The sequence below is a fragment of the Artemia franciscana genome, chromosome 15, assembly GCF_032884065.1.
Source record: "Artemia franciscana chromosome 15, ASM3288406v1, whole genome shotgun sequence".
Lineage (NCBI taxonomy): Eukaryota > Metazoa > Arthropoda > Branchiopoda > Anostraca > Artemiidae > Artemia > Artemia franciscana.
The window spans coordinates 27,887,629-27,913,266 of NC_088877.1; the positions used below are offsets into that span (position 1 = coordinate 27,887,629).

Sequence of the window (25,638 nt, forward strand, 5' to 3'; positions counted from 1 at the left end):
TGTTTTATAGCAATTTTTTCCCGAGTTAGCGCTAAATTATTTGTAAAGTTTTATTAAACAGTGGATTAGTTTGTTAAAAGGTTTGCAGGTGACAATTGCGCCATTTAATTGATATTAGGAATATAGTACTGGAGGGTGAAATAACCCTGGAGTGGTAAACCCGGTAATTTAACTGGGAGTTTGGTATTAAATTATTGCATTGAGAAATAAATTGTCTTGTAATGTATTAAAGTCGCTCAAAACTCAACTTAAAGACTTAAAGGCTCAATTTTAAATCTTTACTTATCGCAAACGTATACAGTGTTTGAAATATAATTTAGGTTCAAGTTGGTGAAGTAGTTACCACAGGCGTTGGAACAAATAAGAAAGCAGCCAAACGTAAAGCGGCAGAAGAAGCTCTCAAAATTCTTCGTCCTGGCTATGTTCCATTAGATGCTCCGTCGAAACCAAATCCTGAGAAAACCCAGGAAAAGGTTATAACAAGTGGAAGGAACCGCCAACCAGTACCAGGTGTGCTTTTAGTCCCGGATTCCGTCTCTCAAGTTGCTGGCGTTGGTGAGTGCTATTTCTTCTTTACTAAGAATAATTAACAATGAAAAAGATTTGTCATAAAATATCCGTCATCTATGGGATTCAACTCACATTCCCCGTATTCTAGTCAGGTCCTTTGATCCATGACAGTACATTGAAAGAACATAACAATTAGAAATATCCCTTAGATATATTAATGCAATACCTACGCTACAGGCGTTCTGTGTGGGGAAGGAGTCAGAAGTATTACCCAGAAGATAATGAGCAACACGATTTTGGTCCTATTAGGACTAAAATACCCTTTATTGACACAAAATGGCTGAAATCAAGACTTTGAAGCGGTGCAATCTCTTTGTTACTGGAAAAGGGACTTAATCATTAAATTTCTGTTCTAATAATCCCTATTCTGATACTTAATGACTTTTAACAACGATATGTTCACCGACAAGAAAATAAAAAGCAGATGGTATCCATCTGTTAATTTTCGTTTGGTTTGCACTCCTTTTTAAGTATTTTTCTCGATTTTCTAAATTATGCAGATTTCTAACGATAATAGCTTTTGATAGGTCAGTATTAAATTGATAATTTTTTTTTTTTTATATTTAAGAATTTTGACTCAATGCTAGATGCGTCGTTGCAATTAGTTTTTAAGACTTGTATATTTTTATACTTTAAATCCTAAAAAAAAAAACTGACAAAATGAGAAGGGCCCTTTTATTTTGGGTACAACGACATTCGCTCGAACTTAGAAAAGCCAAGGGAAAAATAAACAAAAGACTAAATTGCAGAAGCTTTCAAGTATTTGGTATCATAAACCAAAATACTATATGTATTTCTCTGGTTTTCAGCAAGAGGAAGCAAATATCATCGCCTCTTTATATTGGTTTCCTAGATTACTAAATTCTTTTAATTACAAGTCGGTATTCTAGATGTATTCATTTGGATACCGGGGATAGGAAGCCGCAAATTTATCCAGGAAAATTTGGCCTTTTTTGGGTTTTTTTTTTCTCACCCACCTGTTCTAGGAACCTTTCTCAGTCAGCTTTTATAGGTTGAGTGCTTTCTTTTTCAACTATGTGTGCTATTATTTCGCTTTTATCTTTGTAGCAGCAAACTCCTTTTTTTTCGAAATTCGAATTGTGCTCCACTATTTGAATTTCTTATAATCAACAATGCTTAGTAATTATCATTAATTCTTTAGGTAAATCTGGAGCACCGAAAGATTTTTCCAATGATTTAATTACTCCAAAAGTTCCTGCTATTGGAACTGGGGGAACTGTTCGCCCTTGGGATCAGCTCCAGTATTTGTCGAAAATTCTCAATTTCCAAGTTACATCCACAGATTTTCCCAAGGTATCTTTTTTCTTTTTATTTATTAGTATTTAACAGTATCTGCTAGTATTTTGATTTTTTTTTATTAAAACTAGTCTGCAGTAAGCAAAGGGTTGCCCCAGTATTGTTTGTGTCTTGTATACATTTTGCTTTGCGTAATAAACGAATCCAATTCCAACTTTTAGAATGGCAGGTATTGACGTTATAACTTTTTGACTGGAATTGCAAATGCATCTGTGCTTTCTATTTTGAACTTTCCAAAAGTTTGCTTTTCAATAGCATATCAAGCAAATCTAGATGTAAATCCGGAGAGGTTTGTTGCAGCCAAATTTTAAAGCCTTTTTTCGTTTTAGCATTTGTTAGAAAAAGCCTTTAGTTTTCAAACAAAATTGAACATTTCAATTGTTGTTTTATTAATGAGTAGAATCTTTGGCAAACATGTGGTAAACATGTGTGGAACACTAGAAAGAGAAGCACCGTCAATATTCGCAAAATTGACCACTTTACATGTTCATTTTACTCAGACAGTTTATTCTTACAAAGTCGGAATTCTAGCTTCTTTTTTTCTATTTACAGTTAACCATTGCAACTTTTGAATGCTTTCTTAAAGTAGACACACTTGCCAGAATTTATTTTGAAGAGTACCGCATATTGGGAAAAATACAGTTGAGATAAGCAAAAAGCAGGTGCTGAGTCTCATGTGAAGAATTTAGAAAAAAAAATCTGGAAAACCATAAAATATATAAATTATAGAACTAAACCCGAAAAGTTGAAAGCTAGATGCTTCTATCCGTGCGCACGTGAACGAGTCGTGGTGTTTGAAGTGCTGTCAAGATTATTATGTCGTTTTTTGAACCAATTATTTTCGTGTTAAAATAGAACAAATGATTCAATAATTCATAATCAACAAACCTCTGAGTTTTCTATGGTATAACAAGAAAACTGGTTTGATTCTAAAGAGCTTATTGCACCAAACCAGGACACAAAGATACTGCATGGGATTGGGAAAAATACGTGCCGAATGATTAGTGCGCAATCGAAGCGGATTTTATAAATTTTGGCGCTTTTTGTGTCCAGCAAAAGAAAAAACACTAATTCGGCTTAGAATGGGGAAAAATCCATAGATTTTTTTTTTTTTTTTTTTTTTTTTTTTTTTTTTTTTTTTTTTTTTTTTTTTTTTTTTTTTACTAGAAATTTCAGGACTTATAACTTTATAAAGGAGAGAATATTAAAATTTTTATTTGTAATTTTATTGCCTTATGGGTCCCAAACGTCAACTGTCAAAGTTTAAAAAAAAAATTATACTGTTTTCACCTTTTCCAGCCTTTTACAAATAGTTTTTTTATTTTAAACAATTGGAATCTTAGCGTTAGATTCTTAGTTTATAGCTATTCGCCCTTTTCTCGTAGTTTGTACTAAATCACCTGCTTCTGTAAATCTCCTCAAACAAGTTTATGTTAGGTAACATGTGTGCTCCACCAGCCCCCCCCCCCCCACACACACACACACAAAAGTGAGAAAAAAATAGAAAAATGTGAGAAAAAAAAAAAGTAAGAAAAAATGTTGTAAACAGTTGCATGTAAAAATGGAATCATCAAAATTGCCTTTAGAATATTTGATATAATTCAGAAGGCTCTAGGTAAATCAACCAGGCTCTCTAAATACTAAACGCTATTGTTTTTTATTCAGCAATATTCGAAAATTACGAGGAAAAAAGAAAGAATGAAAAATATGCTTGATTGAAAATATGTGCCCAAGAAATATACCCATTATTCTTGAACGAAACGTAACGCGAGCAAGAAAGGGGGGATGGTGAGAGCAAGAGAGATTAAGGGAAGAGGGAAAATATTTAGCATGAATAATAAACCGTCATTTTTATATTTGTCTATGGGGTGTAAAATACCATTATAGCCTATGGGATTTTAGTCAGGTTCAACTCACCGTAATTTAACAATCAAGGTGATAATCCAAATTAATTTTAAAGCAATGACAGCTTTGGGCTCTTTGATGGTCTTATGTCAAAATTATTTTTACTCTTGGGTTTTGAACTATCAGAAATCCTTAAAAAATATTGTCATATTTAAAAAACCAAAAGTCAAAAGTAAAGGAAATGTGTCATTTCTTTATAATTGGTATATTCTTGGCTCTCAGCTGGCTGGTTCGACCAGCTACCTGATAACATAAAAATGATAAAAAATGGCTTTGGCCAACTTAAAGTCACGCCTCCCGAGGATTTAAATTTCATAATCCTTGGTGATAAGGAAACACCTATCCCTGATTTTTGGCTTCAGTTGAAAATATAATACCTCTTAGAACGATAATATCTTCTTTTTTTGTCAATTACATGTTGGATCAGCATCTTTATCAATTATGAGATCGGCCACCCAAAAGCCAAAAGTTCATTGCTGTTTTACGTACCTTCTTAGTTGTAATACTCTCAACGTAAATACATTTTCTGATCACGCTCTCATGGATAATAAAGACTCAATGTTATACTCTTAAGAATGCAATAAGTCGTTGTTGGAAGAATATGGCCCACAATAAAGTGCAGTTATATATAATGGTTTATATAAAGTGTGTGGGAACCCGTTGCAAACCCCGTCCTCTTTTACTTTTGGCACTAAATATCTATTTTATTTTATTAATTTATTTTTGGCCTCTTTTATTTGGGCCATCAAGTATGCGAACAGAAGCTTGACGTTTACACTGTGACTAAGAAAACCGCCTCAAAGGGCTAAGCCATGTAATGAGGCGCTCGAACGAAACACTGATACGCTAGGTAGTACTAGCAGTTCCACTTTCTTCCTCTCTAAAAAAAAAAAAATAGAGAAAAAAAAAGACGAAATTAATCTTGGCATAATGTTGTCAGAACGGATGTGTCTAAGGTTTTTCGACAAATTTTCAGCAAAAAAAAGAGAAAAGATTAATCTTGGCATAATGTTGTCAGAAAGGACGTGACTGAAGTTTTTTCGACAAATTTTCAGCAAAAAAAGAGAAAAGATTAATCTTGGCATAATGTTGTCAGAAAGGACATGACTGAAGTTTTTTCGACAAATTTTCAGCAAAAAAAAAGAGACGAGATTATTCTTGGCATAGCGTTGTCAGAAAGGATGTAACTAAAGTTTTTTCGACAAATTTTCAGCAGTCATATATTAATTTTTTAATCCTTTTTTTATAGTCTAATTTTGAAGCTGGTATAAGTTTTGATTTTGAGCTAATTTTTGAGGCTGTTTAAATAATATTCGTATTTCTCACGCAAAAATGTCAATAGACATTTTCTTCTTTCAACTGAGATTCGCCCACGAAATTATTGAAATAATGCTTTCTAGTGCTCCGCTCTAAGAAATTGAAAAATGATGGCAAATAATTTACAAATGAGAAGAAAAGTTTAGATAAAGAAAAAGAGGTTTTTCACTTTGCACGTATACTTTGATAACTATTTCAAAGAACTCTGAGAAAGGAAAATCATAAGCGTTACATGGAATATACATACAGAGAACGATGAATAGCCTTAATTGGAAGGTTATGTTACTAATAAATAGCTGGGACAGTCTTCTAAAACCCTCAAAATATATTTCTTACTGAGGGGGAAGTAAGCAGTCAAAATTATCCTTCCCTAAAAAATACCTTTATTCACTTTAGTATTCAGCTCTCCCGCTTTCTTTTTTGTACGATTAAAAAGCCCATTCTATTATTTGATGTGGAATAAAAACTACTAGAATTCTTTTTTTTTGCATTGTTTTCCTTATTATTTTACCTTGGGGGAATTTAAGGAGGGCTATTATGGAGTCCCTCTGCACCTACGCTTGCTTAGATGTTATAGACTGTTTGAAGACATCTATGATTATTTTTTCGAACATATTCAAAATAATTGTATTATCGAGTTTTAAATTTACAGGGAAACAAAAGTGAATACTTGTCATTAGTAACATTGTCAACTCAACCACCGAAAGTTTGTCACGGTCAAGGTGCTACAGTCGATGAGTCTCATGACCAGGTACAAATTGATTTTTCTTTTGCTAGTTTCTTTCTTTCCCTTATTCATTTTTCTTTGCAACTCCGCTTTCTTCCCTTAGTCTACTTTAAAGTGCCAATTAATTCACCAATTCTTGCTCGTACTGAAAGGTATCTGAAAATGTTAATTTCTTTTGTCACTAAATCAACAAATAAATTATCTTTCATTTTCCACCGTGTCCCTGCCCCTGTTAAAATATTTTTTTCTTTGTTTTCTTTACTCTTCTTGCTACGTTTTTATGGCACTTGGTATAAGTGACATATAGCGATCGCAAATTCCGTCGGTCTGTCGGTCCCGGTTTTGCTAGTTTAGGCACTTCCAGATAAGCTAGGACGGTGAAATTTGGCAGGCGTATTAGGGACCAGACCAGATTGAATCAGAAATAGTCGTTCCCCGATTCGACTATATGGGGGAGAGTGGGCGGACGGTTAATTAGGAAAAATTTGAAAAAATGAGGTTTTTTTTACTTACGATTGGGTGATCAGACCTTAATGAAATTTTATATTTAGAAGGATATCGTGTCTCATAGCTCTTATTTTAAATCCCTCGACCCGGTGACATTGGGGGGAGTTGGAGGGGGAAACCTAAAATCTTGAAAAACGCTTAGAGTAGAGGGATCGGGATTAAACTTGGTGGGAAAAATAAGCACACGTCCTAGATACATGATTGACATAAACGGAATGGATCCGCTCTCTTTGGGGGAGTTGGGGGGAGGGTTAATTTTGAAAAATTCGAAAAAATGATGTTTTTTTTTAACTTACGAAGGACTGATTGGATCTTAATGAAATTCCATATTTAGAAGGACATCGTAACTCAGATCTCTTATTTCGAATCCCGACCTGACCCAGTGTCACTGGGCGGAGTTGGGGGGGAGTGAATATTGAAAAATACTTAAGAGTGGAGAGATCAGGATGAAAATTTGTGGGAAGAATAAGAACAAGTACAACATAAATGACTTACATAACCGGACTGGATCCGCTCTCTTTGGGGGAGTTAGAGGGGGTCCAGTACTTTGGCGAATTTGGTGCTTCTGGACGTGCTAGGACGATGAAAATTGGTAGACGTGTCAGGAACCTGCATAAATTGACTTAATAAAGTCGGTTTCCCCAATTCGACCATCGAGGGGGGGGGGGTCTAGAGAGAGGAAAAATTCGAAAAAAGAGGCATTTTTAACTTACGAGTGGGTGATCGGATCTTAATGAATTTTAATATTTAGAAGTGCCTCGTGTCTCTGAGCTCTTATTTTAAGTCCCAACCGGCATTAAGCCTCTGATTTCCCTTTTAAATCAGTCTATTGATTCTTAGAATTTTGCCAGAACTCATGCCATATGAGTTCTGGGCTCTTCCAACCTCGTCACAAGTGCCATATGAGCTCTTAGCTCTTGTTTTATCTTTTTTTTGTATTCTTCCTTGATAGTTTTGATAGCTTTTATATATATATATATATATATATATATATATATATATATATATATATATATATATATATATATATATATATATATATATAACTTAATTTGAATCAAAGAAAAACGCTGCAAAATATGGCTAGAGAAATCTGAGGAACTACCAGCATCTTTAGGGGTAGTTTTCATTGTCTGGCCATTAAAAGAGATATGATTTAAAGTTGCAAGTTTTGTTTCAAAAGCCGATGTTTGAAATTATTACTTTTACTCAAAGAGAAGACGGGACACCATAGGAATAACTTTTGCATAAAACAGGCCATGTGTTTATTTTTTGTTCTACATAACTAGATGTGTATATGTTACCGTTAATGTCCGGAAATGGGTGAATGTCGACATTCACCGGTTAATGTCCGAAATACCTTATTTTTTTTTCATTGGGTTTAATCAGCGTTGCTAATCAACTTTTTCAATTTAATGCAAGTTTTGATGGATACAGGTTTTGATTAGGTGAGGTTAGGTTGGGTCAGGTTAGCTCAGGTTTTTAATCCATTTCTGATAGTTAGAACCAAATTTAACCTAAACTAGCATAATCTAGCCTAGCGTAACTTTAGCTTTTACCAGCATAGGTTGCATAAGACTGAAAAAGCTGCCTCGCAAAGCTAATTGAATCCAAGCAGAGAAAAAGGAATTTTGGTGTTTCACCAGTGAATGTGGACATTGACCGGATTTCGGAAATTCGCGGTAACATGTAGACCATATATTTTTAAAACTAAAAAAGATTATGTACAAATCAAAATAAATTGAACAACTCATCCCTTAAACAATGTAATACACCAAACTAAACCAATAAAGAAAATACTGTAATGAAACTAAATAGGACTTTCATATAAATCCTAAGCTTTTAATATAAACTTATATACAGCACTATGTATCTATTGGTCGTTGATGTAAAGATTTATAGAAGCAGTTAATCATCCTGGAAGCATTCAATAAACGTCTTGTTAAATGCCCAAGGGAAAAAATACAGTGAAGTAAATTTAATGTTTTTCCTCGGTTAAAAACTTGCCTTTAAAGAAAATCTAGAATATTGTCTAAAATTTGTTTATTGTTCACAACATTTTGGTTCTGTTACATATTTGTACTGTTGTACGCTTTTTTCTAGCTAGACCGAGAATTTATACCGTATAGAGATACCGCTCTATTTCAAGCGAGTACACACTAGCTAACACTGGCACTGTGCCATCATTGATTTTCAGTTGGGATACACTATAATTTGTACAAGGGATTTGAACTTTTCGGAAATAAACCTTTAATCTCATATTAAACCAACTACATTGTTAACTTTCCGGTTTCCCTCAAGGAATTAGATTCTCAACACTGCCAATAAATTTGGAAATTTCCATTGTGTGACCACAGTCTATGTAATAGAGGATACTTACTTATTCGTATGATAGTCGAGTATATCTTTGAATTTCTTACTTCAATTACTCACACAGTTACTTCCATCTTTAGAAAGTAGTTATTTCGAAAGAGATAAAAGGCAATAATAGACAAAGAGAGATAAAGTGACAAACGATTAGGAAAAACCATTATCGTTTTACAGATGCTTGTTTTGGCATATTTTTTAGATGTATAAACCTTGACTATTGTGTCACTGAAAACATTTGTGGCATGCTATTAATCTAATGGCATATTTCTCGGATATTCCGACCGTTCTGGTTAAAATAGTTGTGTAAAATTTTCATGGGGGGGGGTAAAGGGGATATCCTGGCATGATTTGAAAAATGGTCAGAAATTAAATTTAAAAAAAATGTTTCATCTGAAAATGAGGAGCCACGTTAAAAATAAAAAATAATTCCGTACATGATGGGGTGGTCCCATCCTCAACCTATGGGGGGCTGCGCCTTCCTCAATCGCCACTCTTCACGGTAAAGTTTGAGTTTTGTTTTGTTAAACACTGTAATTTTGGGTCCAAAGTTTCAATCCATCGTTCTGTGTGGCTGTGGTTTCGCTAAGTCTGTTGGCTGCCCTTCAATCTATTTTGTCGCTTTCAAAAGGCACTATAATGTTCTATCATCATCTGTTCAATGTGACACGTGACTAGAAAAAAAAAATGGGAGACTTTGCTCTTAAATAGGTCAACGAAAAGTACAATATAGGACTTCTACCTCTGTTAATGTCTTTCTAAAACATTTGAGTAAATAGAATATGATTTTGCCACAAATTTGTTAATATATTGGTGTCTGGCGTTCTTTAGATAGTAATACTTTATTGTGTTGCGAGAGCAACACTTTGGTTTTGTCGTGTTTTTTTTTTTTTTTTTGTTCCTAGCACCCCGATTTCAGCTTATTCCTAGAAAGTGGTAAGGGTCTAACCTCTGCGGTTTTTACGGAAAGTGTGGACCTTAGGCCGGATTGATGAATATGACTTTACATTTTGGAAAGCTTCGTAGAACTCTTGCCTGGGGCCAAAAAGGATGGTTTTTGCTTGTCCTTGAGCCAGAGCCTATAGTGTGTGAAGTGAAGAGGAGTTGTATAGCCTATGTCAGAGAGGACTATCTGAAGTTATGGAGCCAAGCTTTCGTTTCATCAAACTATGTTTCTGCTTTCGAGTGGAAAGCTCCGTTCTAGCAGGCAAGCAGGCAGGCACCAGTTTCAAATTGAAGATGGACTAAAATCTATAAGTGTTAAATATATGCGACAGTTACCCTGCCCCACAGCCAATATATCTTCTTTGAGTGATAAATAGAAAAATTTAGAGAAGCAAAAAAGCGGCATTTTCCCACGGGTCCGAAAGTGCTGCCATCTATTGTTTCTACCCATTTCTGTTCGTGATTTCAGCTGAGTTTATCATTCGGTTTTTCGCACTTGGGATTGCGGTAGAGAAATGGTATCAGATGTGCCTCTTAAACTTTAAAAGTTCTCTCATTGCTAAAGAAATTAGAGTTTATCCTTTGCTCATTTCTAAGTGATGACGTTAGAAAGTTGGCCTACGGCAAAAAAGTCAACTTTTGAGCTAAGACAGATAGATTTTTTTTTCGACGGCAGTCGATAGATTTTGATGAGCTGATCAAAGTATATGTCATCCATTTTTTTGTACAAAAATTCCTTCATGAGATATACCAGTTTGAAAGTTTAAAGGGGTTGACAACTTCAGTAGTAAGGTACACACTGAAACCAAAAATAGGCCGATACCAATTGTGAGACATATAGGGGAGTTGTAAGCAACAGTCGGCTGTTAGCTCATAATCATCCTTGGCAATGAGGGGTTCGCAACTCTTACTAGCTGGTGTACCTATTTTTTGTTTCCGTCGTATTTGATGGTAAGACCAATTTGGTTCCAGTGGTAAGACATGTAGGGGACTTGTAAGTAATAATCGGCTGTAAGGCTACAATCATCTTTAGCAATTAGGAGTTTGCAACTTTTGCGAGTTGGTGTACCTAGTATGTATTTTAGCATCCTTACAGATTAACAACTTCAGCGTTTAGTCGCAGCGAGGAAACAAAACCAAAGTGTTGCTCTCGCAACACTTTACTCGGCGAAGCCGAGCAAAGGTTGCCGCAACACCTCACGTTGCCCATGCAACGTAGATCTAGTTTGATCTGCTTTCCATGCCAATTTGAGGTCAGTGAACTTTTACTGATGTGAGGCAGGCAAAAAATGTACATTTTTTGTTTCTCCTCAATAGTAAATTGTATCAAATAATCTCAAGATTCTTCGTTTTCGTCATGTAAGAAAGTGGAAACAACCTTTATTGAACCTGCCTTGTTGCTTTGTAATGTATGGGGGGTGGGGGTATACGATATAGTGTCGTTCGTTTATATGTGAATTATTGGCCTCCGTAAGTCTCTAAAAGAGTTCTAGAAGTTCTTATTTTTTCTCGCTGCCTTTGAAAATATTCTAAATGCTGATGAAACATCAAACAAGATATAGCGTAAATGGTGAATGAGGCAACACATCGCATCCAAGTTTCAATATTTTCTGATGGGTGGGTCAATTTTTGACCCTTTAATTTCTATAAAGTTGTAAATATCAATTAAGACAAGTTCTTTAATAGCCAAGAAATTGTTAATTATTATTAATAATATTATAATTATATTATTAATTATTAAGGAATTAAAGATAGCAAAAGGTTGTTGAGCAAATTTGGCTCGATGTGTTTTCTTTGATATACAGTTTCGCAAAATTGAAATTCATGGGACCACGATTTTTTTCGAGTTACGTATAGTTTGACCTATAAAGGAAAAGAGTTATAGAGGTAAGCCAAATGAGAATTCGAGCTACAGAGGTCCAAACTCGCTAAAGTCTCTACAGCCACTACAAAATTAAGAATAGCCCTATTAGTGTAGGTAATTTTGTAGGCAAAATTAGTGTAATTTTGTTTTGTTGCATACACAGCTTAGATACCAATATTGGTATCAATTCTGTGCTGCCAGTTCCCTGTCTCCAGCCGCTAGCATCGCTACCGCACACTGTGTCCCAAAAATAAATCGAGTTTTCATAACTGTATTGGTGTCTAAGCTGTGATCTTAACAGATTCTGATACAAAATATGTAAAGCAAAATTATCAAATTTTTCACGTTCAAATCTGCATACTTGGGTTTCGACTAACAGAGATTCGTTGGAAAAACTTTGAGATACAGGGGTAAACTTTGACTTGCAGAGGTAAAGTGAAAATTAAATGGCGACTTATTTTCTGAATTTCGAGATATAGAGTTACAGGCCAAAGAGCCTTTGGGGGAATTGTAAAATGTAATATTGTATGTGTGTTTCGTGATAAATAAATCTTATCTTGTCTTAATTTTCGGATCGCTTCGACTTACAGAGGTAAAATACGCCCGCAGTATTATTTCGTGTCATGCATGGTTTTTTCTTCAACTTATACAGTTTTCCAAAAGGATTAAAAGTAATTCGAGATATATAAGGCTTCGAATTATCGAGTGTCGACTGTGTCAATTCTTTATGCATATAACAACAATTTAAAATATAGACTCAAGCAATCAAACTTTTCTAACAACTCCATACAATTTCTTATGAAAAAAAATATGTTTCCTTTTAGGCTGCCGAAAGACTACTTAACCTCTTGGCAGAATCTGGATTGGATATCATTGCCACGGTGTCTCCGTCGGGAAAACCTGACAGTGTTGGCAACAATGGGATTGTTCCTTAAAGCATAAAATATTTTGTAGCCTTCCTTGCATTTCTTTATTGGCACTTGATGTATTAATTTGTGTAGATGTATGTACATTGTGAGGACATTAACGTTTATTTTTCTGTATGGAACAAGTGCAACTTGTCTGTTTAACTTTTGAGCTTCACCTTTTCTTTGTGTCATTATTGATTTGATCACTTATGGTATATTTTAAATCCTGGAGATAAGAATCAATTTATGTCTCATCTTGGGCGCTCGCTCAGATGAGGCACGTAGATGGTAAGTCATGTAGAAATTAAATCACTGCAAATCAAAATTAACATAAGTTTAACACGCGTCAGTGAAATTACCCTTGAATCTGCTTTAGTTTACAATCGCCCGCATTTTATGTTTTTTTTGGAAAACCGGAATGTGGGAAGCGTATTAAATTTGTGAGGTAAGCGCAATTTATTTATGAGGAAAAGCAAGCAAAGAAAAAGCGAAGTAAAATTTAAAATAAATATTTATACATGGACGAAGTTACTTCTTACTATTCCTGCTTGGGCTGAAATATATCAGTGTAATGTTCGAAACGCAGCATGATCGTAGGCAGAATTGAAATAGTGTTAAAAAAGTTCTTAAGTCATAAGACCAGCCATCGTTTTCGTAATAAGCTTAAGTCGTTTTTATTGAAGACCCATAAAGAAATCAGTATTTTAGTTTCCAATAAAGGTTGAGTCATTCTTGGGATTGCAAGTGGTTTGAAGTTGTAAAGAGCAAACGTATTTTCGAATGAGAGTTTGAACCTTGCCAAAAATCAACGCTGAAATTTAGTTAATTGCAAAAAGGGATATGTTACCGAAGCTGAAAAGCCTATAGAAACATTTAAAGAATGGTTATTATCATTAAAAAAGAAGAATATATTGCTTTTAAAACCCAACCAAAAAAAAGTAAGATCAATGTAGTATATCTTGAAACTAAATAGCTTTGTGTTCTTTTTGTGCTGAATTGCCGTGTTATAGCGTTTCAGGATTTTTACCTCCTTGCCCATGCATTTGGCTTTTTGGTACTCAAAATTATCGATAACTATGCCCCTTCTCGATTGCACCTCTTCCCATCGATTATCCTGACGGTCCAATTTGGGGTCTATTTTATAAATGGTTAGAAGCATTTAATGGCCCTTCGTCATATCATTGCAATTGATTTAGATTCTTAGTAATTTGGCCAATAATATTTATATTTTGAATGCAAAACTAAAGGCCCTGCCCATTTGTTACTAATATAGAAAGTGTATTGAAATGTATTTACCGTAATAAAACTTGGCAATGTAACAGACGTAATCAAAATTACAGTGAAAGCTTTTTTTTTGAAAATTACTGGCGTGTAAACTGGATGGCAAAATCAAATGGGTCAATTTGAATTTTCAAATCTCTTTCGTTGCACAGTTAGTAATTTTTTTGTAATACTTTCTTTGCTGATTTGGATATTTTTTTATTCTTACACTATTGAATCGGAAGATGGCATTTTTCTCCTATTTGATTGCGCCAGCCGCGTGCTTCTTCAGTAGACCCAAAACGAGATGCTTTTCAAACACGTCCCGTCATGTTAAAATTTAGTTTTCGATTTGCTAACTATGCCAAGACCCATTGTAGATTGAAGACTGTTCCAATCGTAGATTGCAGACTTTCCAATCGTAGATTAAAGACTTTCTAATCGTAGATTGCAGACTTTTCCAACCACTATCATCTACGGAAGTACAAGTGTCAAGAAAATAAAGCGCAACAGTGAAAAAGATGAAAAATTCCACATTTTTAAAGTAGTTTCCACTGTTGCTGTTTAAGGAACTCATACCTGTTTTTTCTCTCGTTTCAATTTTGTTTTAAATTGGAGGTCATCTAAGAAATTATTTATTTCAATCTGTTATCGGCAAATTACCGCTAGTGTAGAGGGTCTTTAAAAGAAACGACGCATTTATTTCATTAACCCTAGAGGGTATGACAACCACATGTTATTAGCCTGTTCCCCCATCGCATCACCATTAGGAGCAAGTACAAAAGTGTAGTCATATTATTCGTATACGTGTATTTTCAATCATATTAAAATTTACAGTCATCTTAGATATAGAACCACCAATAAAGTAAGGCACTTAAAATGAATCTGTTTCAAATAAAAGTTTAGATAAAGTCATGTCCATCGCCAAAACCTGGCATTCTCATATGATCTGGATCTGGCATTCCTATTCCACGAGGCTGCTCGCTACGACTGGGCATTTTGAACCGTGGAGCCACTTCGTCTGGATTCATTTGCCCAACTGGGTCAAAGCGCGCTCCAGGGGGGACAGTACCACTCAAAGACTCCCTCAAATAGCCTATGAACCGGTCTGATTAATTGCCCTCAGTTTCCCTCATCTGCACCGGTAATCCACCCAATAAGTCATCTAACTCCAAAGTTTTGATGGCGGCAACAGCGGCCTTATCCTGGGATATTTCTGAGCCAAGCCAAAAATGAACAAACTGTTCAACCTCTTTGACGGCACCATCGGGACCCGCCTATTGACCTCTTTCAGATGCACTATATAGAAGGTAGGAATCTCCCTTGAAAAATTTCCCGTACTCTTCTTTAGGAATTGGCACAAGAACCACGTCCTCAGCACGCCAAATATGGAAGCACGTTTGATTTGACTTTACAGCTGAAAATGTGGGGTCAACTGCCACTTTTGATGCCATTTCTACTCCAGTATCAAATAACTCTAATCTTTCTTTTGCCTTCTATATTCTGCTTTTCTTTTTTCTTTTGGGAACACTTCAAAATGTTCCCTTAAAAAGGCAGTCATAAGATAAATGACCTTTAAGGTATATCATCGGTAGTTCGAACAAGTTTTGTTTGGACCTTTTTTTTTTTTAGAAAGACACTAGATTGGAGAGGAAATTACTTACGCCTTATGTCTTTGAGATTAGGTTAAGTAGCTAATGGAGCTTCTATTCGTTTCACGGACAAATTGATCCAGTCGGGTGCCAACCGTTGATAATGTGCTTCTGAAAAATCGCGAAAAATTCGGTTTCGAAATGGGAGGGCTGAGATCCCCGGAGGTTCACCGAAATAACTACAATTAACATATGGGTACTATTTGAAAACATAAAACACATGGTGTATATTGTACAGAGGGTCCTTGAAACATGATTCATTTTAAGATTTTGCCAAGGGAAAAGCGATGACAATATTTTTTTTATAAGAAAAACAACAAATATCAAATACAACAAATCAAATCTTGGATTATTACTTTCAGCAATTGACCAGTGAATTAAAACGAAAGGAAAAATTGAGGATGAACTAAAGACTGTTAGTATATCAAACGTTGGTAATGAAATAGTGTTTTTAATATTAATGAAGCAGTTCTTGGAGACCGACTGGGGATTTGTGTATAAATAAATATTTTATGTTACTGTTCTCACTTTGGCTTAGTGCCAGCAAAGGAATTTTTTAAGGGCCGTGATTCTTTATTTGAATATTTTGCCGCAGAGAGGTCCCAGGAACCCTGTTTTGTTGTGTTTATGCTTGAATTAAAGGATTCTTGGTATTTCTTAATTTTGAGAGTCATGGTAGTTTCTTTGTATCTCTTGTTTACAGTCAAGCCAATAAAACTAACATTCTATCTCTTTGAATTTTTCTCCTTTAAATAGTTTGTCGTTAGTAAAGATTGTCGTTGAACAAGATATCGTAACTGCATAGGGACATAATCGTGTGTGGATTCTGGAGAAACGGGTCAGAAGTAAGAAGTTGAATCGTCAGTTGCAGCAAGGGAAGCAGCACCTTCCAAATGCACCAAAATTGAACAAATAAATTCTTTTAGAACGTTCATCACTGTGGGGGTATAGTACAGACAGCACTACAGGTTTTTCATTCAAAATCCCTCAGAAAGAGCTTGGGCAACTTTCCTTTCCTGCTAAGTACAAACTGGGTTGGTCTCACACGGTCATGCCTGGAAACTTAGCCATCTTTTTCTGATGTACTTGTTAGGTAATAGCTGCACCTAGGGGGGAAGGCACGTATAATACTCCCAAAATCGGTCTGAAGAGCGGCTTAAAAAAATTTAACTCAGTTCGATCAAAAAACACCCTTTCTTATAAATAAGTTAGATTTCACTTATTTTAAGAAAATTTCTCTGAAATGCCTCAAAATTGTCGCTCTCTGTAACTTTGACCATAATTCTCAAAACGCAAAGAAAAATAGAGATATGAGAAAATAGCTAATATTTTTTTTTCAAAAAAGGAATTCGTTTACTTCTTGTCTTGATTTATTTGGTGATCACCAGACTCAACGAGCATCTGTTACCTCTACGTGTACAAGGGTAAGTAAAAGTCCTAGAATAACATCACCTAGGAGAAAACCCGTCAAAACACCAGAAAAAATGTGTTGAGTAAAACTATATAGGAAATCATAAACCAATGAATTTTCCAGAAAGGGTACTAATTACATGCATAGTTGTATTCTATTAAACTTAAATGTACTCGTTAAGTTTTTCCTAATGTTTCCTCATTCTTTTTCCACGTTCTGGGAAAAGATATAGCCATCCCAAGTCCCTCGAAAGCATAATCAAACGGGTCGTGGTAGCAAACTATAAGTAAGGAGCGACTCAGCTCAATAGTAACCGAAACTATAAAAACGGAGTATTGATAACAGAAGATATATAAAAAGAATTTGCTTTTTATGCTGATTCTAAATATATAAAATTCATTAAGATTCGTGTTACCTATACAAATTTATACGCCTGAGAAAATTTACCATATTTTAGGAAAAGGGGGTTGGACGTCCCCAAAAAGTTAAGTGATCTTAATTAAAATCACGCTCAGATTCATCATATAAGAGAACCTCGTTGTAGAAATTTTAAGCTCCTGTCTATTTTTTTTCTCAAGTGTCATCATGCTGAACTAATGGTCCTAGAATGAGTCAATAGGATTAGGCTCATTTGTACCGAAATCAAGACTAGTATTCCTTTTTAATTGGCTAAAAAGGTTGGATGACAACTAGCCCCCTGTTACCTCTCTTCTTTTCGCATAGATATCGAATTGAAATTTTGAGATTGCCATTTGATTCAGAAGAAATGGATAATAACTACTTTTGGAGATGGCACGAAACCTCCATACTCCCTTGGAAATGGCTTTGAGTTACATAATTTGCCCATTGGTCACATATAGCATCTATTTTTGGGAAATATGCGGAATTTTTGGAGAGAGATTTTCTGTAGAGGGGAAGGAAGACTGTACCGAAAGAGCTTATTGGGAAATTTTGTATGTGGCGCGAGGGGGTCCGGTAATAAATTGAGATACGGTCAAAAACTATATAAAAAAGAGTTTTTTTTACCTGATAATAAGGAGCAACCTTAAAACTTAGAACGAAGAGAAGTTATATCGTATATGAGGTAGGCTGCTTCATCCTCAGCCCTCTCTCTTTACGCTAAAGCTTAACTTTTGGTATGAGTTCTTTGAAAATAAACTGTTCAAATTGGTTGAATTTAAATTAAATGTATTTTTAAAGGAACTCTAAGATTTAAGTGGAGCGAGGGTTGACTAAGGGAAGCTACCATACGAAATATTTTTTTTTTCATTTTCAGTTTGTTGCTCCTTTTTTTTGCAAAAAAACTAGGTTTTTTATTTAATCCCAAACATTATCAAGAAATCTTTCCTCTTATCTAGTAAAAGGTTCTTAAAAATAGACACTTATAATAAAAAAGCTATATGGACAAATTGCTTTAATACTACAGTTAACTTGAGATGTTACAGCTTGGATATGATTTTTGAGTTATTAGAATTTGTTTTATACAATACTTATATACGATTTGGGGTGATTTGTACAAGCAAATTGTGGGACTCCCCATGGGGGGGAATGCCAGCCCATTTATAGCTGACTTGTTTTTAAGTCAACTAAAATATAAATATATGATGGATAAGAATAATCCAATTAATTTAAAACATGCTTTGTCAAATAATAAAAGATATTTAGATGATATTTTGGTCTTAAATTGTAAGGATTTCATTGATATTTCTAAAAATATATATCCATCGGAGCTTATTCTTGAGCCTAGTCATGGCGCTGGTCATGAAGATCATTTCTTAGATTTAAATATTAATATTTGTGATGATAATAAATTAAGTTTTAAAATGTATAATAAAACGGATGATTTTGATTTTGAAGTGATTAGTTTCCCATTCCCTGAAAGTAATATACACTCAAATATCACATATTCAGCGTTTTTCTCACAGTTACTTCGTTATGCAAGGATTTGTAGTAATTATATTGATTTTAAAAATAGATGTAAAATCTTAAGCCAAAAATTGATATCAAGAGGTTTTTCTGCAAATAAATTAACTTGGCAATTTAAAAAATTTAGTTTTCATTATAACGAACTTTTAAATAAATATCAAAAGAATTATCTAGAAATACTTAAAGAAATTTTCAACTAATTTCGGAGATTCGAGAAATGTTGACGTAGCGCCATTTATTTTGAATTGTGTTTCTAATTGAGCGGATTTTTTAAAAAATTAGCCACATGGTAAAGATGAATTCTATAATTGTTTAGTTCATTCAGGTTTTTTGCAATGTGTTAATATTTGTGATTTGGTAAAATTTATAATATTTAGTTTACCTATTGTTGCTAAAAAGAGGGATATATTAACAGGATAAGCTTGTTTTGGTTTTACTTGGTTGTTTTACATTTGCTGTTGTTTTTTTTTTCTTTCTTTCTTTCATAGGCATGTATTTTGGGGGTGATACCTGACACGGGGATGCCATGGATATTCTGTGGTAGCCACAACACTGTTCTGGGTAGAGAATTTAAAGTGGCGAAACCCTATATAGGCCAGTGTATTCTCCTGATGAGCCCTTGTGTTGGGTGTTGCCTCTGAATTATTTGTCTATATTATTTTTTCTATTGTTTGGTAAATGACGACTTATTCTTATTGACGACATGACTGCCTGTCCATGGATTATTCTTTATGGTTGATTGTGTATGGCTATGCTGTTTGACGTGTGTGATTGTCTGGATGAGTAGGGTTAAGGCCTCATTCAAGTGCTGGTCTATATTCACTAATTTAGGAAAACAGTCTTCCTTTTCTCCTTTTGTCTCTCTTTTTTTTCTTCTTCTTTTTTTTTGTGTTTTTGCTGTTGCATTGATGATTTCTCTTTTCATGATATACATATACATGTATATATATATATATATATATATATATATATATATATATATATATATATATATATATATATATATATATATATATATATATATATATATATATATATATATATATATATATATATATATATATATATATATATATATATATATATATATATATATAGCTACTGGAAATTTGACAGTTTCCCCGAATTTTTTTTTTTCGCGAAGCTTTTTTTCAAGATTATTTTCTTCAAGATATTTTTCATGATTTTTTCCTTGAGATGTTATTTTCAATACATTCTCTTGAAACATTTTTGTTTCTTTGAGACGTTGTCTCTTCGAGGCATTTTTTTACCCAGATGTTTTTCTAGACTTTTTTTTCGAGAGGTGTTTTCTTCTTCAAGACACTTTCCTTCGGTACGTTTATTTCTTCGACACGTTTTTTCGAGACGTTGTTCTAATGCGTTTTTTCTTCGAGATTTTTTTTTCAAAACATTTTCTTCGAGATGTTATCCCTCGTGCCCTTCTCTAAGACGTTACTCCAATGTTTACTTGTGTTGATAATATAGGTTTTTGGTAGGGCTTACACAGGACTTTGTTTGGATTTTCAAATATACAAGACTTCCTGTGGGCCAGGTATTTATTTTCACTGCTGCTAGCACACAAAGATTTTCACCGTTATGCAAGACTTGTATTGATCCTCAAGTTTGTAACAAATACAAAATCGGAAAATTTCCCGTTACATCAAGTATGAAGAGTTTGTTTGTTCTCTTACTGGGTAATGGACCAAATAATTCCTTTGTTCCTTCAGAATATAAAATTTGTGCACAGATGTGGAAATTCATCAGTCTAACATTCAAAATGAGTTGAGACAGAAGAAATTTGAAAAAGGATAGGATACGAGCATACCTAAGGGTAAGATTCTAAGTACAAAAAAAAGAAAACGCGCATCCGTGATCTGTGTTCTGACAAAAAATACAAAATTCCACATTTTTGTAGAGAGAAGCTTGAAACTTCTACAGGAGGGTTCTCTGGTATGCTGAATCTGATGGTGTGATTTTGACGGTGTGACTTGTGAATACCTTCAATCTATTGAAAGATATTTAAATTAAAATCACTTTTTGATAAAAACACTAAAATCACTAAGGGACTAAGTATAACTTAAGAAAAAGCAATTGAAACTTGGTTTTTACAGTATATACCTGTAATTATGTGCAAGTGCATTATATTAGCGTTAGGAGTAAGAATGTAAGTTTTAGCGCGTTAAATTGTAACATTCACATGATCGTCGAATATTACTTTAATAACCATAATTCTGGGCGTAGGAGCAAACATAATAAAACACCAAGGAATATCGTACTGTAGATGAAGATCAATAACCATTCCGCGGCGAAGGCAAATATAATAAAGAATATTCAGAACATTAATAAATAATAACCAAACTTTTTGAAAAAAATAAATTTAGGCATAATTGCTTTTCTGGTGTTGATTTCATAAATTAAACTTATACAAATGGAAGATCAGTCTAAATGATGAGGGCATCATTCTACAGCGGTAAGGTGGATATGTGACATAAAGCTCTATAATTTTCCCTACAATCTATGAAGGTTCATACTGCATGAAACGAAAATTGTTATTGTTTTTACCCGATTTCGAAGTAATGGAAAAACGTTCTTTCTTGAAGTGTTCGTTACATGAGCCAAAAGTTTGATAAGAAAAGGATGCTTTTTAAGAACCGACCACTTCTTACCTTAAACACAGTTTGTGACTTTTTTTGAAAAGACAAAATCTTAAAAGAATATACGAGAGGACACAAGGATTTCGATTTCATTCGATATATAGTATTCAATGTGCTTTAGTTTAAATTTAGCATTCAACGCGTTTAGTTGAGGTTTAGTATTCAACGCAAAATTATGCTTTTTCCTAGTACATAGCCTATTCAAGTGCATTTGTCAGACAGTTCGTATTTAAGTGCCGAAATAGAGTTATTGTTTGTTATATGGTCTTTGTTTATGACTCCAGATACCAGGTGTAGTTCATGTGACCTCTAGGAGCTCTCTATGCGGAAAACATGCCGTAAAAGTAACATAATAAGACCCATCCATCTCTAATACGACTTTCTTGTCGAACATATCGGATATTATCAACAGTTCATCACTACATTGATCATTCACCAACTAAACCCTCATAACATTCACCTTCCCCGGACTAAACACCACGAAATATTTTCTTTCCCCCTACAACACCACGTAATACTTTAACTTTCTCAGTATCAAATTAGAAGTTGCTGGTAGGGGGGCTTGTCTTTAACGTCCATACTAGAGTTGTCGTATAAAAGGCTCATCCACGTCAGAATCGTCACTCCAACAGCAGCTCTTGTTACGAGACACATGCCTTTTGCTTTTTAATCTTATCACTTCTTTGATTTTCTTCATTTCCTGGACTATGGCTTTCCTGTTAGATATAGCCTTTATCCCAACAGTAATGTATTTTTTCACAGAGGTATCAAAAAGCACTTCTGACTTTTTAATATTTTTTTGATGTTGATTTTTCGTGTTGTGCCTTTTTAAAAGGGGTTGGCATAGACGATCTTTTCTAGAGGATCAGCTGATGACCTTTACCTTTCATTTACAGACAGAACCTTTGCTGTTTCTGTTTCGAGGTCTATGTTAAAGAAGGAATGTAAATGTCGCCCAGGACATGGGCTGAGCATAGGAACTTCCCTGGTAAGTACTTCACTATATGTGGTACTCATTCTGTCTCAGGCATGTGAAGAGAGGAACTCATAATTTTTGAAGACATTGGTTGCATTGGAAGACATTGGTGATACTGTCAGGGAAGATTGTTTGTGGGGTAGATCTCAATTTCTCTGAAACGACTGATTATCTTCCCAGGGATGAAACCCTTTGAAACGTGCCTTGCCAGGCAGCTCAGCAATGTTATATACTGATATAGTGTTACATTTATGGGGAGTCATAAAACTTACATCTTCCTGGCTGTAGTAGACCTCAAGGGATCCGTTTCTAGATGCTTTAGTTTGTGATTAGTCTGGAAAGGGGCAATTAAAAGTACAAATCCATTATTTTTAGGTAGAAAAGCAATTAAATGGTGTATTAGCTGACCTCGTCCATTTTTGGAAGTACGCGTGACTATTTGGAGGCTTTGACATGATTGATAAGATTTTGCAGATGAAGAAAAATTGGAGCCAGTCACCCAACCAAAAGTATTTTCTGAGCCGATCATGATGGGTTCTCGGTAAAGCTCCCTTGATTAAAATTTTCGGTCACAGTTTTCCGGGACAAATAAGTGGAGGAGGGACTGTGTTCCCAAATCGTGATCAACTGACCTCTTTCCGCTGACGTGACCTTCCATACTTACTTCTGGCATCGCTGTGCAATGACATTACCAGGCTTCTGGATGTTTTTCAGACCCAATTCATCAACAATCCAAATGTTTCGTGGCCTGAACATTTGTTTTTCTAGGCCCATCTTCATGTTGTCAAAGGAAGCTCCTATACTGTCGTGGTTGAAAGCAGGCACTTCATAAGCTCGGTCGGTCCTGTGTCAATTCTAAATTCTTGGTCAACCTGCCTAAGACCATAGGCAGGTGTACCTTGTTTGCATCTCATCCCAGACAATCTGACGGTCCTATGTCAATTTTAAATTCTTGGTCAACATGCCTGGGACTCTAGGTTGGCATGATATTTGCCCCATAAGAGAGTCATACTTACTCCCACCGTTAACCCGTGCCATTCAACATAACACTAGGAAAACTATAGGTTCCACCGTCAGGTCCAGACTTAGCATAGGGATATAAAGCGTCTCAGTTTTTTTAAGTAGTCTTGAAGCGTTTCTAGGGACACCCATGCGACCGACATTGGTCAACTAAGACCGAAAAACCGAAGTTTTTTCTTCTGGATCCCATCTGTCTCTCTTTCTTTTCTATTCCAAATAACTTTTAAGCATTGTATCTTGAATGAAATTTACAGCGAAAAATAGATTTTCAGTTCACCAGTATGTCTGACAGGGTTAAAATACACCTGAGTTAATCAAATTTTGGGCATTGAGCTTGCTGCAACCTTAAAATATACTGTTTACACTACTTTTGCAAGCAGAGCCTACTTTCGGACACCTTGGTCCAGCATGCTGAACCTACCCCGGGTGTTGTGGCCGACGTAGGAATTCCTCATTCCACGAGATGAAAAAATACTAACAGCAAACAGGTGAAGATGGCACGTCTAAGAGGCTGCCAAAAAACAGGCAAATAATAAAACTATACAACGTGAGTTCAGGGCTTTTCTAGTATTCGTAATTAGGCGTAGGTCTTCCGACAAAATTGAACAAAATTCCAGATTTAATCATCATAAAACGTGATCCAATCAGATATTTTTATTAAAAATATTAATCACCATAGGACATATTAAAAACATACACTGTCATCTGTAAATGCTTTTGTAATCCACAAGAGGTCCCCATAGGGTTTAATATTGAGATTATTTGGTTTGGCTGTTCTTGGGCCAGTCTCCACTAAACCAATTTCGATATTCAATATTTTCCTGCTTTAAACTTTTGAATTGAATTCTTAGAACAAGTAGCTGTTATGTGACAGTAATGTGATTTCGTCAAATCGCTTTTATGGTGTTAATGTCTTCTGAAAATTGCAATTAGGATTGTAGGTTCAATATTATAGTATTGCCAGAAAAGAAGAACATGAGAAATGCTATGGGTTGAGTTTTAGTGAAGTATAGATTGACGAGTTTCTAAAACACTATTCAAATATCCACCCAGAAGGCACGTCAGCCAGTCAGCCAGGTTTTGAACTAGCCAGAAGGTACTATTTGTATACTATTAATACTACCACTACACTTATTCTAATTTATGACACTAAGGGTATTGAAGTGAAACCTTAGGGAGTGCTTAGGGGGAGTTTCAATGAAGCACAAAGCTGCATGCCTGCAGGTTTTAGAAATGGCATTTAAGCAATATTATAGGCAGCACCACTCTATAATAGCCAGATATATTATTGTGACATTTAATACAGCTAATTCGAAACCTTTTTAAGAGATAATTAAGAGCTTGGAGGGTAAGCAGCACATCTACCAAGCCCATTCATTTTCCAAACACATTCATTCAAAATTTTCATTTTTTTCAATATAGTAGAACAGTCTGACAACTATGTCTTTAGAGATATTGAGTATGTTAACCCCCTAGAATAATGTAATTGGGAATCTTTTGGGAATGATGCTAAGTTCTGTTTTTCAGATGAACTTGAGAAGGTATAGCAAACCTAACTATGGATCCTCATGGAAAAAAAAAACAAGCAGACATAATAAATTTTGTCTATGAAAATGATTGTCAATAAAAAACGAACAGAAGTGAATTTAAAAATCATATCCGCAAAACAAGTTTTTCAAAGAAAAGTAAAGAGCTTTATCAAGCCAAAAGAAAAGTCAAGTAGAAAAAATTAATCTTTCAAGGGTAAAACTACCACAAATCACAGTAAATAAATAAATAGAACTCAAAACAAACATAAATTACAATACATAGCCGACTCAGACTAAAAACAAGCAAAAATTAGCATGAGTAGGGCTGATAACCCCCATGCTCTCTCAAGAACAGAAAGTAATTTGCACTTTACTGAAAACAACGCACATTTTAAATGTTTTTACTTTTTCACTTTAATAAATACAATAAGATTAAAACTCAAAAGAATGAATATCAATATATGTAAATTAAACTGACAATTTACGGTTATTTTTTCAGTAACCCTTCACAGAAACACTTTAGCTTAATGGAGCTCTGTACTTTACTTTGAAAAACTTGTTTTGTGGAAACAGAATTTAACATTAATTATAAGCTAAGGATGTGGGAGCAGTGAAGATGTTTAAGGGTATTTTACACAGTTGGAAAAAGTTTGGATAGATAGGAAGATAAGTCTGCGAACCAAGATTAGAATATTGGAAGTTACAATGATGACAGTGGTCAAATCTGATTCTGAAGCATGGGCACTCCGAGAAGCGGAGGAAGATTTGCTAGATGTTTTCCAG

At 34.7% G+C, this 25,638-nt stretch overlaps 1 protein-coding gene across 3 annotated transcripts in view; it reads left to right on the forward strand.

Moving 5' to 3' along the window:
• Nucleotides 1-16,077, forward strand: part of LOC136036278 (double-stranded RNA-binding protein Staufen homolog 2-like) — a 79,935-nt gene extending 63,858 nt beyond the window's left edge. For all 3 annotated transcript variants that reach the window (XM_065718420.1, XM_065718421.1, XM_065718422.1), the window contains exons 12-15: nucleotides 321-555; nucleotides 1,733-1,884; nucleotides 5,762-5,860; nucleotides 12,344-16,077. In XM_065718420.1, the coding sequence (XP_065574492.1) occupies nucleotides 321-555; nucleotides 1,733-1,884; nucleotides 5,762-5,860; nucleotides 12,344-12,454 (597 nt within the window). In that variant the 3' untranslated portion in view covers nucleotides 12,455-16,077. The remainder of the gene's footprint in view (nucleotides 1-320; nucleotides 556-1,732; nucleotides 1,885-5,761; nucleotides 5,861-12,343) is intronic.
• Nucleotides 16,078-25,638: the final 9,561 nt, after the last annotated feature.